We start from the raw sequence: 14,971 nt of genomic DNA on the forward strand, positions 1-14,971 counted from the left end.
GCAGGCTGCAGTTCTTTGTGAACCTGTGGTCCTCCATTGTCCTTCAAGGGTACCTATTAAGTCTATTGGGTGCCCTGCCAAATTGCTGTCCGAGCCCGTTTTAGGAGCAGATAGCACATCAGGAGGTATTACTAACTGAGCTCTCTTCCTTAACAGCCAGTGGTGGAGCCTGTTCCACCAGGCAAAGAGAGTGGGGATTTTACTCCAAGGACTTCCTAATTCCAAAGAAAACCGGAGGACTCCGTCCCATCCTGGATCTAAGGGCCTTGAACAGATTTATCAAAAAGGAAAAGTTGAAGATGGTTTCCCTGGGTACCTTTATCTCCCTTTTTGAAAAAGTGGACTGGCTATGCTCCCTAGATCTGAAGAACTCATATACCCACATTGAGATTTTCCCAAGTCACTGGAAGTATCTTCGATTTATGGTAGGAAAACAGCACTTCCAATATCGGGTGTTGCTGTTTGGACTCACATCAGCCCCACATGTCTCTACAAAATGCCTAGCCATGGTGGTGGCACCCCTCCACAGGCTGGGAGTGTGTGTTGCTTTATCTGGTAAAGAAAACCACGTGCTTGGACTTGACAGCCCTTGCCTGATAGAACATCCATGTATTGGAGTCAATAGAGTTCGTCATCAACTACCCAAAGTCTCATCTCAGCCCATCACTTCAATTAGACTTCATAGGAGCCCTGCTAGACACGGCTCAGGCCAAGGCCTTCCTGCCCCTCATCAAAGGGGCATCACCCTGATGACCATCTCGGCAGAGATTCCGCAGAGCCAGCAGGTATCAGCCTGGCACATATTGAGGTTGTTGGGCTATTTGGCCCCAACTGTTCACGTTTCTCCCTTGGCACGATTGTACATGCTCAAAGCACAGTGGACTCTGAGGTCACAGATGGTGCCAGGCCACGCAGAACCTCCACAATCTCATCTGAATCACCTTGCCCCTTCGGGACACTTTGTCCTGGTGGCGGGTACTTTTGTTTCTAGAGTGGGCAATCTTTTTTTCAAGATCCTTCTACCCAAATTGTCTTAACCACGGATGCGTCCACCCTGGGCTGGGGAGCTCATGCAGATGGGCTCAGCACCCATCTCTGGGCTGCCCAGGAAGGCTGTTGCCAAATCAATTTCCTGGAGCTCTGGGTGATCAGGTATGCACTATGGGCTTTCAGAGGTTGTTGTCCAACAAAGTTGTCCTGATTCAAACAGACAACCAAGTGGCAATGTGGTATGGAGGTATGGGGTCATGCCTCCTGTGTCAGGAAGCAGTCCAGATCTGGCCATGAGACCTGTCCCAACGGATGGTGCTCAGGGCTATATACTTGGCCAGAGCAGAGAACATGTTAGTGGACAGATTGAGTCATGCCTTCAGACCCCACGAGTGGTCTCTGGACCAAGGGGTTGCAAATCAAATATTCTGCCTCTGGGGTAGCCTGGACGTGGATCACTTCGCATCCCCTTGCAACAGAAAGGTTCCTCGGTTCTGGACAGACGGCAAACAAGCCTCAGACGCCTTCACCCTGCATTGGGGCGAAGGTCTTCTGTATGTGTGTCCTCCAATTCCCTTATTTGCGAAGACTTTCTTGAAGCTTCGCAAGGACAAGGGGTCTATGATCCTCATAGCCCCTTATTGGCCGAGACAGGTCTGATTTCCACTCCTGCAGGAGCTGTCCATTCAGACGCCGATCATTCTGGGGACGTCCCCAGATTTCATCACTCACGATCAAGGCAGGTTGAGAGATCCCAGCCTCCAGGCCCTGTCACTCATAACCTGGATGTTAAGAGGCTAGTTTTGCAACCACTCAATCTTTCAGAAGATGTCTCGTGTCCTGGTGGCTTCTAGAAATCATTCCACTGGGAAGCCTTATGGACTGAAGTGGAGGAGGTTTTCAGTGTGGTTTGTAGATCCATTCTCCTGCCTACACAAAAACTGCTCAACTACCTTCTACACCTAATGGAAGTTGGCTTGAAAACCAACTCCATTAGAATTCATCTGAGAGTAATTGGCACATACCATCATGGTGTAGATGGTATGCCCATCTCTGAACAGGTTATAGTTGTACATTTCATGCAAGGCATTCTTCAATTGAAGCCTCCCCTAAGGCATTTCACTGTGTCTTGGGACCTTAACGTGGAGTTATCTCAGCTGATGAAAGCTCCTTTTGAACCACTGCACACCTGTGACCTGAAGAACCTGACCTGAACGGTCATAATTTTGGTGGCACTCACCTCAGCATGCAGGATCAGTGAGCTCCAGCCTTGGTGACTTATTCGCCTTATACTAAGTTTAATTATGACAGGGTGGTCTTGCGTACACACCCTAAGTTCCTGCCTAAGGTGGTGACAGACTTCCATCTTAACTACTCCATGGTCTTGCCAACATTCTTTCCTAGGGCCCATTTGCACCAAGGCAAATGAGCCCTGCACAGTTTGGACTGCAAGCAAGCCTTAGCCTCCTATCTAGATCAGACAGAAGTTCAAGGAATATTCACCCAACTTTTTGTTTCATTTGATAGGAATAGGTTGGATATTGCTGTTGCCAAACTGACACTATTGAATTGGCTAACAAATTGCATCTCCTTCTGTTATGCCCAGGCGGGACTGCATCGTGGGGTCATGTCAAGGCTCATTCTGTCTGAGCCGTGGCAGCATCGTACCACTTGCAAGCAGTTCGCATGGAAGAGAGCTGCAAATCTGCTACATGGAGTTCTCGCCATACATTCACATTTCACTATTGCTTGGATAGGGATGGCTGACGCGATAGTAGGGTTGGCCAATCTGTCCTTCGGAATCTGTTTGACGTGTTGAACCCAACTCTCTCCCACCTAGGGTCCATTGTTTGGGTTAAGCCTGTCTCCCCGTCTGCCTGCCATCTCGGGGAGTTGGATTTCTGCTGTTTTTTGATTTATGTCTAATTCTTTGTTGTAAGACTGAAGAGGGACACCACGTGGTATAGGACATGCTGGGCATGCTCAGTGTGGAAAGTCAAAGTTTTAGAAACTTTGACATGTTTCCCCTGTCAGGGCTCCATCTGATGATGTCACCCCCATGTGTGAAGACAAACCTCCTCCTATCCGTGGAGAACACCTGTTAAAGGTAAGCAACTCTGCTGTCCTCCGGGAACACCAATTACAGGTAAGCAACTTAATTTTTCTGGAGCAGTCTGATGGCTCACTGGCAGTGTTGTGCACTATTATGTGTGGAGATAAAGATTCGATTCCTAAGGCTAACTTTTGTTCCTTTGACTGGCTGGCTGTGGATTCTATGGGCGCAGCATTCATTGCCTAAGGCAGGAAGTTCCTGCCATTTGCACAACAGTGAAACCAAATGGTCAGACTTTGACTGCACATAAATCAGATTCTGGAGAGAATTTCAGGGTGTGACCCCTACAAATGATTTTTTGTTTTTATAGTAAGGGAAACCCTGTGTACTTATGAACAAATAATCATGGTGCTGCTGTCCCAGTTGGGGCCAGTTCCAACTGAGCTGGAAGCCCAAAGGAGCTGGAAGCCCAAAGGAACAGGAGAAAACTGATAGACCAGAAAAAAAAGACATCCATTTTCCCAAAAAATACCAAATTACTGCTGTTTCACATCAGCAAGAATCTGTCTGGTTTATCCATTGTCTTTGAATTCATTATCATTTATATAGTGTGTTCTATCTTTTCTCCTTCCTCTTTTTGTTTTGTTATAGGGTCTAATTCTTCCCTCAACACCTCGCTGCCTTCACCTGGTGCCTGGCCCTACAGTGCCTCTGACAACTCCTTCACCAATGTTCATAGCACTTCAGGTATGTGGGCACTTTAGTTTCTTCCCATATTCAGGCTGATGCAATACTGTGTGCTCGGGCTAGCACACAGGTAAATGCGCGTTTTGGACGCTCTAAACTAACACCCAATACAATAACCGGATTAGCGCGTCCAAACACACATCCAGAAAAGCACGTAAATGCCATGTAGATGAGGCTATTAGCTATTACCCGCCAATACAGAAAATGAAAACTCTAACACACCCTTTTTAACACGGCAAATTTAATGCCAACCCCGGAGCTGGCGTTAAGTTAAACCTCGAGTCAAGGGTAGGCTAGCTGAGTGGCGATTTTCTGCTTCCTCTGCAAAGGGCAGCACTCAGCTGGATTCCCGTTACTAAAAGAAGACCAGCAGGGAGCAGCGGAACAATGACCACTACATCTTTGGGAAAGGCCCTAAGGCAGATGTGTAAAAAGCAAGTTGAGTAGTTAGCCAAACTGAGGCAGCTTTAAAAGCGAATCTGCAGGACGTTAATGAGCAACGGTATAAAACAGATGCTGGTACTGAGTGTCCGTTTTCCTAACCTGCAAAGCACTCCTGGGCATCCTATGCCAAGGATACACTAGGGACGCACGATTTATCCCTAGTGCTTTCTTTTTAGCATGGCACCTCATTAACATATTGCATCGCTTGCCCAGTAGAGGTGGATGGGTGCACGCTAGGAAAACAGGTGCTCAATACGAGCACCGGTTTTCTACATGCTTTTATTGTATCATCCCCAAGTGGGTACTCCTAACATCTGGTACATGTGGGTGTTCTCATACTTGAGCTTTTTTCTTTTATAGTTTATTGGATGCCAGGCTAATGAGAAGGATCTGGGGAAGCCTCAGTGGGACCCAGCAGCAATAAAAGGTCTAGAAAACAGAGAGAAATACAGTTGTGCTCATAAGTTTTTTCATACCTCTGGAAGAATTAGTAAGATGTGTGGCATTTTAAGAAAACATGAGTGATCAGACAAAACACATCTGTTGTTTTTAATGTTTCATATTAAACTATTTTATGCATCACAGAATAGCACAATCATTAAACAAACCAGAGCAATAAAGGAAATAATAAAATGGTCTTGTTCAAAAGTTTACATACCCTTAGTGTTAGCTTCGTGGACCCTTGGGCCGATCGGAACCAGAAGATGGACTGCCTTTGGTGAGGCTGTGATACCGGTTCCAACCGGGAGGCTGCGAAGGCGGGCTTGTGGACTGCTGAGAGGAAGGCACGAAGGGCCCTATGCGACCAAGGGCCAGGAGAAGAGGCTGACCTGGTGGAAGGTGATGTTCGCCCTGGAAGCCGGTACTCCCCCGAGAGGAGCTCGTAAGAGTCCGGCCGCTGGGACTTAGGTGATTCGCCCTGGAAGCCGGTGTCCCCCCGGGAGGAGCCCGTAGGAACCCGGCCGCTGGGACTTAGGAGATCTCTACCGACGAAGTCGTTGCTCACCAGGCCAGGGTCAGGTGTGGGAGGATCGCCGTCAGCCAGTCCGAGTCAAGAGCCAGAGGGATACCGTAAGCCAAACCGAGTCGAAAGCCAGAAACCACCGAAGCCAAGCTGAAGTCAGGAACCGGGAAGAACCACGAGCCAATCCGAAGTCGAAAACCAGAAGATCAAGCGACGAGCAGGAACACAGCAACTGGGAGCAGGACGAACCTGGGAACCTCGTTGCAAGGCAAAATCCAAGTCCAGCTGCAGGGTTTAAATACCCTGCAGCGTCTGATGTCATCAGGGAGCGTCCTGTGCAATTCCCGCGCTGGCCCCTTTAAATTCTGGCCTGAGACGCGTGCGCGCGTCTAGGGGGCGGGGCTAAGTGCCGAACGACGCCGGCTGCTCCGGCGAGGCGAAGAGGAGGCAGCAGAGGGCCCTGCAGGCCCGGGAGAGAGCGCCCGACGTCGGGGCCGCGGCAGCGGGGGTCCGCGGAGGCCTGGGGGGCATGAGGCAGCGCCAGAGCCGCGGTCAGGTAGGCGGCGATCCCGGGGCTGACCCGGGATCGCAACAGTACCCCCCCTCCTACGCCCCCGTCCGGGGGGCTGGGGCTTGTCCGGATGTTGGAGGTGGAACTGCCGAAGAAGGCCCTTATCCAGGATGTGGGACGAAGGCTCCCAAGAATTCTCCTCCGGGCCGTATCCCTCCCAAGACAGTAGGTACTCCCAGCGGTGGCGACGGCAGCGGACATCCAAAACCTCTTTAACCGTGTAGATGACGTCCGGATCCGAGGAAACATTGGAAGGTACTGGCGGGGAAGCCCGAAATCGAGAGAGCACCAACGGTTTGAGGAGGGACACGTGGAAGACATCATGGATCCTAAGCGAGGAGGGCAGCCTCAGTCTGTAGGACACGGCCCCTATGCGTTCGGCCACCGGAAAGGGTCCAATGTAACGAGGCGCTAGTCTCATGGAGGGAGTCCGCAATTGAATGTGCTTAGTACTTAGCCATACCCTCGTCCCGGGTAAAAAGACCGGAGCGGGCCGTCGATACCGATCGGCATATGCCTTGAAGCGAGCTGCAGTGCTGCGGAGCTTCTCCTGAGTGGTAGTCCAGAGGTGGTGAAGCTGGCTTGCTGTTAGCTGTGCTGCCGGAGAGGTGACGGTCACCGGTAATGGTAGTGGAGGTCTTGGGACCCTCCCATAAACGAGCTGGAAGGGGGACTGTAGCGTAGCGGAGTGCTTGTGGCGATTGTAAGAAAATTCCGCCCAGGGAAGGAGAGAGACCCAGTTGTCTTGGAGCTCATCCACAAAAGCTCGGAGAAAGGTCTTAAGAGACCGGTTGGTCCGCTCCACTTGGCCGTTACCCTGGGGATGAAATGCCGTGGTGAAATCCAACTGTATCCCAAACTTCTTGCATAATGCCCTCCAGTATTTAGCCGTAAATTGGGGGCCACGATCTGAAGCGATATGCGAGGGCAGTCCATGTAATCGAAAAATATGCTGGACAAATAGGTCCGCCAGCTCAGGAGCCGTAGGCAGCTTGGGTAGAGGGATGAAATGTGCCATCTTTGAAAAGCGGTCAACCGTGACCCAAATTACAGTTTTCCCCTCAGAGGGAGGCAACTCCACCACAAAGTCGGTGGATAGGTGAGACCATGGTTCCGTGGGGATAGGAAGCGGCTGGAGTAAGCCCCACGGGCGCCCCGGTGGAGGTTTTTGCTGAGCGCATGTGGGACATGACAGAACATAGAGCCGGACATCCTCCTTCACTCGTGGCCACCAATAAAACTCGGTGAGCAACTCAAGGGTTCGAGCAATCCCAGGATGGCCAGCCGTCAAGGAGTCGTGTGCCCATGCCAGAACCTTCTTCCGAGAACGGATTGGAACCACCGTTCTCCCCTCGGGTCCTAAGTCAGAGGCTGCCAGTAGGACTTTAGCTGGGTCCAATATGTACTGAGGGGTCTCGGTAGCGTCATCAACTTCTGTGGTGCGGGAGAGAGCATCCGCCCGGACATTCTTGGCTGCGGGTCGGTAGTGGAGCGAGAAGTCGAACCGACTAAAAAAGAGGGACCAGCGGGCTTGTCGGGGATTGAGTCTCTGAGCATGAGACAAATACTGCAGATTCTTATGGTCGGTATATACTATGATCGGGTGTTGGGCGCCCTCCAACCACTGCCGCCATTCCTCGAACGCTAGTTTTATGGCCAGCAGCTCTTTGTCGCCAATCCCGTAATTCTTCTCTGCCGGAGAAAACTTGCGGGAGAAGAATGAGCAAGGCCGGGTTTTGCCGGTCGAGGAGACTTGGAGCAGCACCGCCCCTACCGCGACATCAGAAGCATCCACCTCTACTATAAACTGGCGTAGAGGGTCAGGGTGCCGGAGACAGGTATCCTGTAGGAAAGCCTCCTTGAGATCCTGGAAGGCCTGCGTAGCAGCGGGAGACCAGTTCCGTGCATCCGCGCCCTTCCGCGTGAGGGCCGTCAGGGGGGCTACCAGACTGGAGTAATGTGGGATAAATTGACGATAGAAGTTAGCGAATCCTAGGAACCGCTGAAGCGCTTTCACTCCCGATGGTTGCGGCCAACCCTTGATGGCGCTCACCTTGTCCGGGTCCATGCGGAAGCCTGTGGAGGAGACAATGTATCCTAGGAAGGGCAGCGATTCTTGGTCGAACTGGCACTTTTCGAGTTTAGCGTACAGGCGGTTCTCCCTCAGTTTCTGCAGAACTTGCCGCACGTGCTGTCGATGTGTCTCGAGATCCTGGGAATAAATCAAGACATCATCCAGGTATACGATGACGAAGGTGTACAGGAAGTCGCGGAGAACCTCGTTCATCAGATTCTGGAATACCGCTGGGGCGTTACAGAGACCGAACGGCATGACCAGATATTCGTAATGGCCGTCCCTGGTGTTAAACGCGGTCTTCCACTCGTCCCCTGGGCGTATGCGGACAAGATTATAAGCCCCTCTGAGGTCCAATTTGGTGAACACACGAGCCCCCTGGAGGCGGTCCAGCAGTTCCGGGATCAGAGGCAAGGGGTAACGGTCCCGGCGGGTGATTTGATTCAAGCCCCGATAATCAATACAGGGGCGGAGAGAGCCGTCTTTCTTCCCTACGAAGAAAAACCCGGCCCCGGCCGGGGATTTGGACGGTCTGATGAAACCCCGATCCAGGTTTTCCTTAATATAGGCTGACATAGCTTGGGTTTCCGGCAGAGACAGGGGATAGACCCTCCCACGGGGCGGTGTGGTTCCTGGTAGCAAATTAATTGCGCAATCAAAGGGTCGGTGCTCCGGGAGTAATTCTGCCTTTTCCTTAGAGAAGACATCCTGAAAGGCATGGTAAGGAGGAGGTACCGTTAATGGAGCTGTGCAGAGTGATATGGGTTGCAGCGGACGTGCAGGAAGGCAATGACGATGGCATGCGGAACTCCAGGAGGTAATCTGAAGGGACCTCCAATCGATCACCGGAGAGTGTTCCCTAAGCCAGGGTAGGCCCAGGATGACTGGGTGAATAGATTTTTCAAGGATAAGAAACGAGATTTCCTCCTGGTGGAGGGCTCCCACCTGAAGCTTCAGAGGACTGGTGCGAGTGGATATTAAGCCAGGAAGTGGATTCCCTTGAATAGAAGAAACCCGCACAGGCGGTTCTTGCGGGCGAACCCCGAGCTGTAGCTGTTGTACTAACTCCTGGAGGATGAAATTTCCCCCGGCCCCAGAGTCGAGTAAGGCTAGGGTATCAAAGCCTCCCTCCGGAAGACACAGGCGTACCGGAACGGTACATGGGGAGCTGGGTGAAATGTTGCCTAGAGTCAACTCCCCGCTGAACTCTAGGTTCGGGCGTTTCCCGGACGCTCGGTACAACGGGCCAGAAAATGCCCCTGACCCCCGCAATAAAGACACAGTCCTTGGGTACGACGGCGTCTGCGTTCCTCCGTAGATAGGGGGCCACGGCCTAACTGCATGGGTTCCTCGGTGGATGGAGTGGTGGCTGTAGGAGGTGACGCCCGGACTCGAGGCGGAGTGATCCTGCGGGTAGTTTGCCCCTGGGTAGACCGTCGCTCTCGGAACCGACGCTGGATTCGTCGGTCTATGCGCCCAGCTAGTTCAATGAGCTCTTGAAGGTCGTCGGGCAGGTCACGACCGGCGAGCTCGTCCTGTAGACGAGGAGAGATGCCCTCCATGAAGATGCCATGCAGGCTGTCGGTCCCCCAGGCCAGCTCAGTGGCCAGGGTCTGGAACTCTATGGCGTAGTCCTCTAGGGGCCGATTGCCCTGCCGCAGCTGAAGCAGTTCGGAAGCAGCCGTGGAGGCCCGGGAAGGCTCATCGAAGACTCTGCGGAAGGCTTTGACAAACTGAACCAAGTTGTTCAGTCGGGAATCCTGACGTTCCCAGAGAGCCGAAGCCCAAGACAAAGGTCTCCCATCCAGGAGGGAGATTATAAAGGTCGTCTTGACTCGATCCGTCGGGAATTGTGCGGGTAGTAGATCAAAACGGATGTAGCATTGATTAAGGAACCCCCGGCACGCCTTCGGATCCCCTGAGTACCGGGATGGGGCAGGCATCTGAACCGGAGCGGCGAAGTCAGGGGTGGCCCGAGAAGTAGACGCCCGGGGACTTGCTGCGGAGGCTCCATCAACGCGATCCGCCAGACGTTGTACCGTCGACATCAGCGTGTCGAGGCAACTCTGCTGCTGCTGCTGCAACTTCTGGGCTAAGCCTGGAATAGCCTTGAGGCCAGCAAGGTCCGCCGGGTCCATGGCCTTGCAATCTGTTAGCTTCGTGGACCCTTGGGCCGATCGGAACCAGAAGATGGACTGCCTTTGGTGAGGCTGTGATACCGGTTCCAACCGGGAGGCGGCGAAGGCGGGCTTGTGGACTGCTGAGAGGAAGGCACGAAGGGCCCTATGCGACCAAGGGCCAGGAGAAGAGGCTGACCTGGTGGAAGGTGATGTTCGCCCTGGAAGCCGGTACTCCCCCGAGAGGAGCTCGTAAGAGTCCGGCCGCTGGGACTTAGGTAATTCGCCCTGGAAGCCGGTGTCCCCCCGGGAGGAGCCCGTAGGAACCCGGCCGCTGGGACTTAGGAGATCTCTACCGACGAAGTCGTTGCTCACCAGGCCAGGGTCAGGTGTGGGAGGATCGCCGTCAGCCAGTCCGAGTCAAGAGCCAGAGGGATACCGTAAGCCAAACCGAGTCGAAAGCCAGAAACCACCGAAGCCAAGCTGAAGTCAGGAACCGGGAAGAACCACGAGCCAATCCGAAGTCGAAAACCAGAAGATCAAGCGACGAGCAGGAACACAGCAACTGGGAGCAGGACGAACCTGGGAACCTCGTTGCAAGGCAAAATCCAAGTCCAGCTGCAGGGTTTAAATACCCTGCAGCGTCTGATGTCATCAGGGAGCGTCCTGTGCAATTCCCGCGCTGGCCCCTTTAAATTCTGGCCTGAGACGCGTGCGCGCGTCTAGGGGGCGGGGCTAAGTGCCGAACGACGCTGGCTGCTCCGGCGAGGCGAAGAGGAGGCAGCAGAGGGCCCTGCAGGCCCGGGAGAGAGCGCCCGACGTCGGGGCCGCGGCAGCGGGGGTCCGCGGAGGCCTGGGGGGCATGAGGCAGCGCCAGAGCCGCGGTCAGGTAGGCGGCGATCCCGGGGCTGACCCGGGATCGCAACACTTAGTTCTTAATACCATGTATTGCTCCCTTTTGCATCAGTGATGGCTTGCAGTCTTTTGTGATAGTTGTGAATGAGGCCCCTTATGAAATAAAGTAGTTACAAGGCTCATGCACTCCCCGTTTGAGCCTTTGCTCTCCTGTGATGTTCAATTTCTTACATGGAAAGTTCTCTTCCTAGCAGCCATTACATCTGCTGGAAGGGTTAGTGAGTTATAAGCACTTGTCACATACTTACCTTATACAAGCTTCCTCCATGACCGAGTGGTACTCCACACTCACCCTAAATTCCTTCCCAAGGTAGTTACTGACTTTCACTTGAATCAGCTTATAGTCTTGCCCACCTTTTTCCCAAGGCCTCACTCTCACCAGGAAGAGAGAGTTTTACACACCTTGGACTGTAAACGTTCACTTGCATTTTACCCAGACCGCACTGCATTCCGTAAGAAATCCACCCAACTCTTTGTTTCAATAAAAACAAACCGGGAGTTGCAGTGGGAAAACAAACTCTCTCCAACTGGCTAGCAGACTGTATTGAATTCTGCTATGAGAAAGCAGGTCTTCCTCTTCAGGGACAAATGAAGGCGCACTCAGTAAGAGCCGTGGCAACCTCAGTAGCACACTATTGTTCAGTACCGATTGCTGAGATCTGTAAAGCTGCAACATGGAGCTCTCTTCACACATTTGCAGCACATTACTGCCTAGACAAGGAAGGATGTCAAGACTCTGCCTTTGGCCAATCCATCTTGAAGAACTTATTTCCAGTATAATCCCAACTCCTTCCACACCATCTGCTGTGATTTTCAGGCCGCCTCATTTTTCCCAACAGTACACCAGTTGTTGTGCCGGTTGCACAAGTTGTATGCAGTTGGTCCAATTTAAATATGTGTCAGCCTGTAGCTTGCTAATCACCAACATGTGAGGACTACCATCCTGCTTGTCCTGGTAGAAAGCATAGTTGCTTACCTGTAACAGGTGTTCTTCCAGGACAACAGGATGTAGTCCTCACGAAACCCACCCGCCCCCCCTCGGAGTTAGGGCCAAAACAGTTTTATTAATTTTTTTCACTTGCACCTTTTGCTACAAATGAGACTGAAGGGAGAGACCCCTTTGGTTACAGGGATCATGGCATGCTGGGCATGCTCAGTGTGCCAGTCAAAAGTTCTAGAAACTTTGACAGAAGTTTTCCGTGACAGGGCTCCATCTAATGATGTCACCCACATGTGAGGACTACATCCTGCTGTCCTGGGAGAACACCTGTTACAGATAAGCAACTCTGCTGTGTACATCCGATGCAAAGAGCTCCTATCTCTCAGAGACAGAGTCCAATCTCTGGAAGCTAGAGTGGCAGACCTGGAGGAGTTGAGGCAGACAGAGAGGTATATAGATGAGACCTTCAGGGACATAATAGCCAAGACCCAACTCCAGTCTGGCAGCCCTGGTGCTGCCTTGGAGGAGGAAGGTCTCATGATTGGAGAGTATCAACCTGGTGCAGCAGGAAATGATCCTGTAGGAAGGATCTGCTCTCCAGGTGGTGTATTGTCCTCTTGCCCTGAGAATGTGCCTCCCAGGGCTCTACTGCCCAGGAGGGAAGGGTTAGGTCAGCTGTCATAATTGGTAATTCGATTAAGAACATAAGAACATGCCATGCTGGGTCAGACCAAGGGTCCATCAAGCCCAGCATCCTGTTTCCAACAGAGGCTAAAACCAGGCCACATGGAATGTAGACAGGTGGGTGGCTGGTAGGCGTGAGGATCACCTGGTAACATGCCTACCTGGTGCGAAGGTGGTGGACCTCACACGTCACAGATAGGATTTTAAACAGTGCTGGGGAGGAGCCAGCTGTCATGGTACGTATGGGCAACAACGACATAGGAAAATGTGGGAGGGAGGTTCTGGAAGCCAAATTTAGGCTCTTAGATAGAAAGCTGAAATCCATAACCTCCAGGGTAGCATTCTCTGAAATGCTCCCTGTTCTACGCGCAGGTCCCAGAGGCAGGCAGAGCTTCAGAGTCTCAATGCATGGATGGAGACGATGGTGCAAGGAAGAGGGATTAATTCAGTTTTGTAAGGAACTAGGGAACCTTTTGGGAAAGCGGAAGGCTTTCCCGAAGGGATGGGCTCCACATTAACCAGGGTAATGCTAACCATTAAAAAAGTGAAAGAGCAGCTTTTAAACTAGAGCAAAGGGGAAAGACAGTTGCTCTGCAGCGCATGGTTCAGAGGGCAATATCTTCAAAGGATACTAATAAAGTATTAGAGTTGGGACATTCCAACAGAGAGGTTCGAATAATAATAAAAATAGTCCAAGTGCCTATAATTAAAAATTCGTCTGAAGTAAGATTCCAATTTATCCCTGTCAACTGAAAAACAGAATGTAAATACAAACAAAAAGCACACTTTGAAATGTTAGTATGCTAATGAGAAATCTAAGAAGTAAATTGGGAGAATTAGAGTGTATAGCAGTAAATGATGACAGACTTCATTGGATCTCAGAGACATGGTGGAAAGAGGATAACCAATGGGATAGTGCTGTACCGAGCTATAAATTATATTGCAATAACAGGAGTATCTTGGTGGCAGGGTGATGCTATATGTCTGGGATGGCATAGAGTCCAACAGGATGAAGATCCTACATGAGACTAAATGCACTGAGTAGAAATCCCTTGCATTATGGAAGAGTATAGTGATAGGGGTATTCTACCGTCCAGATGGCCAAGCTGGTGAGACGAACAGTGAAATGCTAAGAGAAATTAAGGAAGCTAACCAAATTGGTAGTACAGTAATGGGAGATTTCAATTACCCCAATATTGACTGGGTAAGTGAAACAAGGCATGCTAGAGAGATGACGTTCCTGGATGGAATAAAAGACAGTTTTATGGAGCAATTGGTTCAGGAGCCAACGAGAGAGGGACCAATTTTAGATCTAATTCTCAGTGGAGCACAGGATTTGATGAGAGGTAACGGTGATGGGGCCGCTTGGCAATAGTGATCATAATATGATCAAATTTGAATTAATGACTGGAAGGGGGGGACACTAAGTAAATTCATGGATCTGGCGCTAAACTTTCAAAAGGGAAACTTTGATAAAATGAGAAAAATAGTTAGAAAAATCTGAAAGGTGCAGCTTCAAAGGTAAAAAGTGTGCAACAGGCATGGACATTGTTAAAAAAAAAAAAAAAAAATCCTAGAAGCACAGTCCAGATGTATTCCACACGTTAAGAAAGGTGGAAGAAAGGCAAAACGATTACCAGCCTGGTTAAACGGTGAGGTCAAAGAGGCTATTTTAGCCAAAAGATCTTCATTCAAATATTGGAAGAAGAATCCATCAGAAGAAAATAGGATAAAGCATAAGCATTGGCAAGTTAAATATAAGATATTGATAAGACGGGCTAAGAGAGAATTTGAAAAGAAGTTGGACATAGAGGCAAAAACTCACAGTATAAACTCTAAATATATCCGAAGCAGAAAGCCTATGAGGGAGTTGGTTGGAACTTTGGATGATCGAGGGGTTAATGGGGCACTTAGAGAAGATAAGGCCACCGTAGAAAGATTAAACAATTTGCTTTGATGTTTACTGACGAGGATGTTGGGGAGATACCCATTCCGGAGAAGCTTTTAATGGGTTATGATTCAGATGAACTAAACCAAATCACTGTGAACCTGGAAGATGTGGTAGGCCTGATTGACAAACTGAAGACTAGTAAATCACCTGGACCGGATGGTATACACTCCAGGGTTCTGAAAGAACTAAATGGAATTTCAGACCTATTTCAATTATTTTATTTATTTATTTTATTTTTTATTTTAAATCTTTTCTATACCGTCGTTTGGTGGGGACAGTCACAACGGTTTACATTAAGGCACATAAAAGTAATAATGCTGCAATTTGTCCGATTACAAAAGTGCCATAGGGTTCGGTAACATAGGGGGTCATTTTTCAAAATGCGGTAAGGCGTTTTCGCATGCGTTAAGGGCTTATCGCATGCGATAGGCCTTTAACGCATGCGAAAACGTGTTTAACGCATGCGATCGCACCATATCGTATGGTGCGATGCAAATTCCAAAAATAGGAGATAGGGGCGG

At 50.6% G+C, this 14,971-nt stretch overlaps 1 protein-coding gene across 1 annotated transcript in view; it reads left to right on the forward strand.

The window, feature by feature from the left end:
- The window catches only part of TNRC6B (trinucleotide repeat containing adaptor 6B), an 877,462-nt gene that overhangs the window by 816,191 nt on the left and 46,300 nt on the right, over nucleotides 1-14,971 (forward strand). The window contains exon 22 of the mRNA XM_029590231.1: nucleotides 3,695-3,790. Coding sequence (XP_029446091.1) covers nucleotides 3,695-3,790 — 96 coding nt within the window. The remainder of the gene's footprint in view (nucleotides 1-3,694; nucleotides 3,791-14,971) is intronic.

This window comes from Rhinatrema bivittatum, chromosome 2 (assembly GCF_901001135.1).
Source record: "Rhinatrema bivittatum chromosome 2, aRhiBiv1.1, whole genome shotgun sequence".
NCBI classification, from domain to species: Eukaryota; Metazoa; Chordata; class Amphibia; order Gymnophiona; family Rhinatrematidae; genus Rhinatrema; species Rhinatrema bivittatum.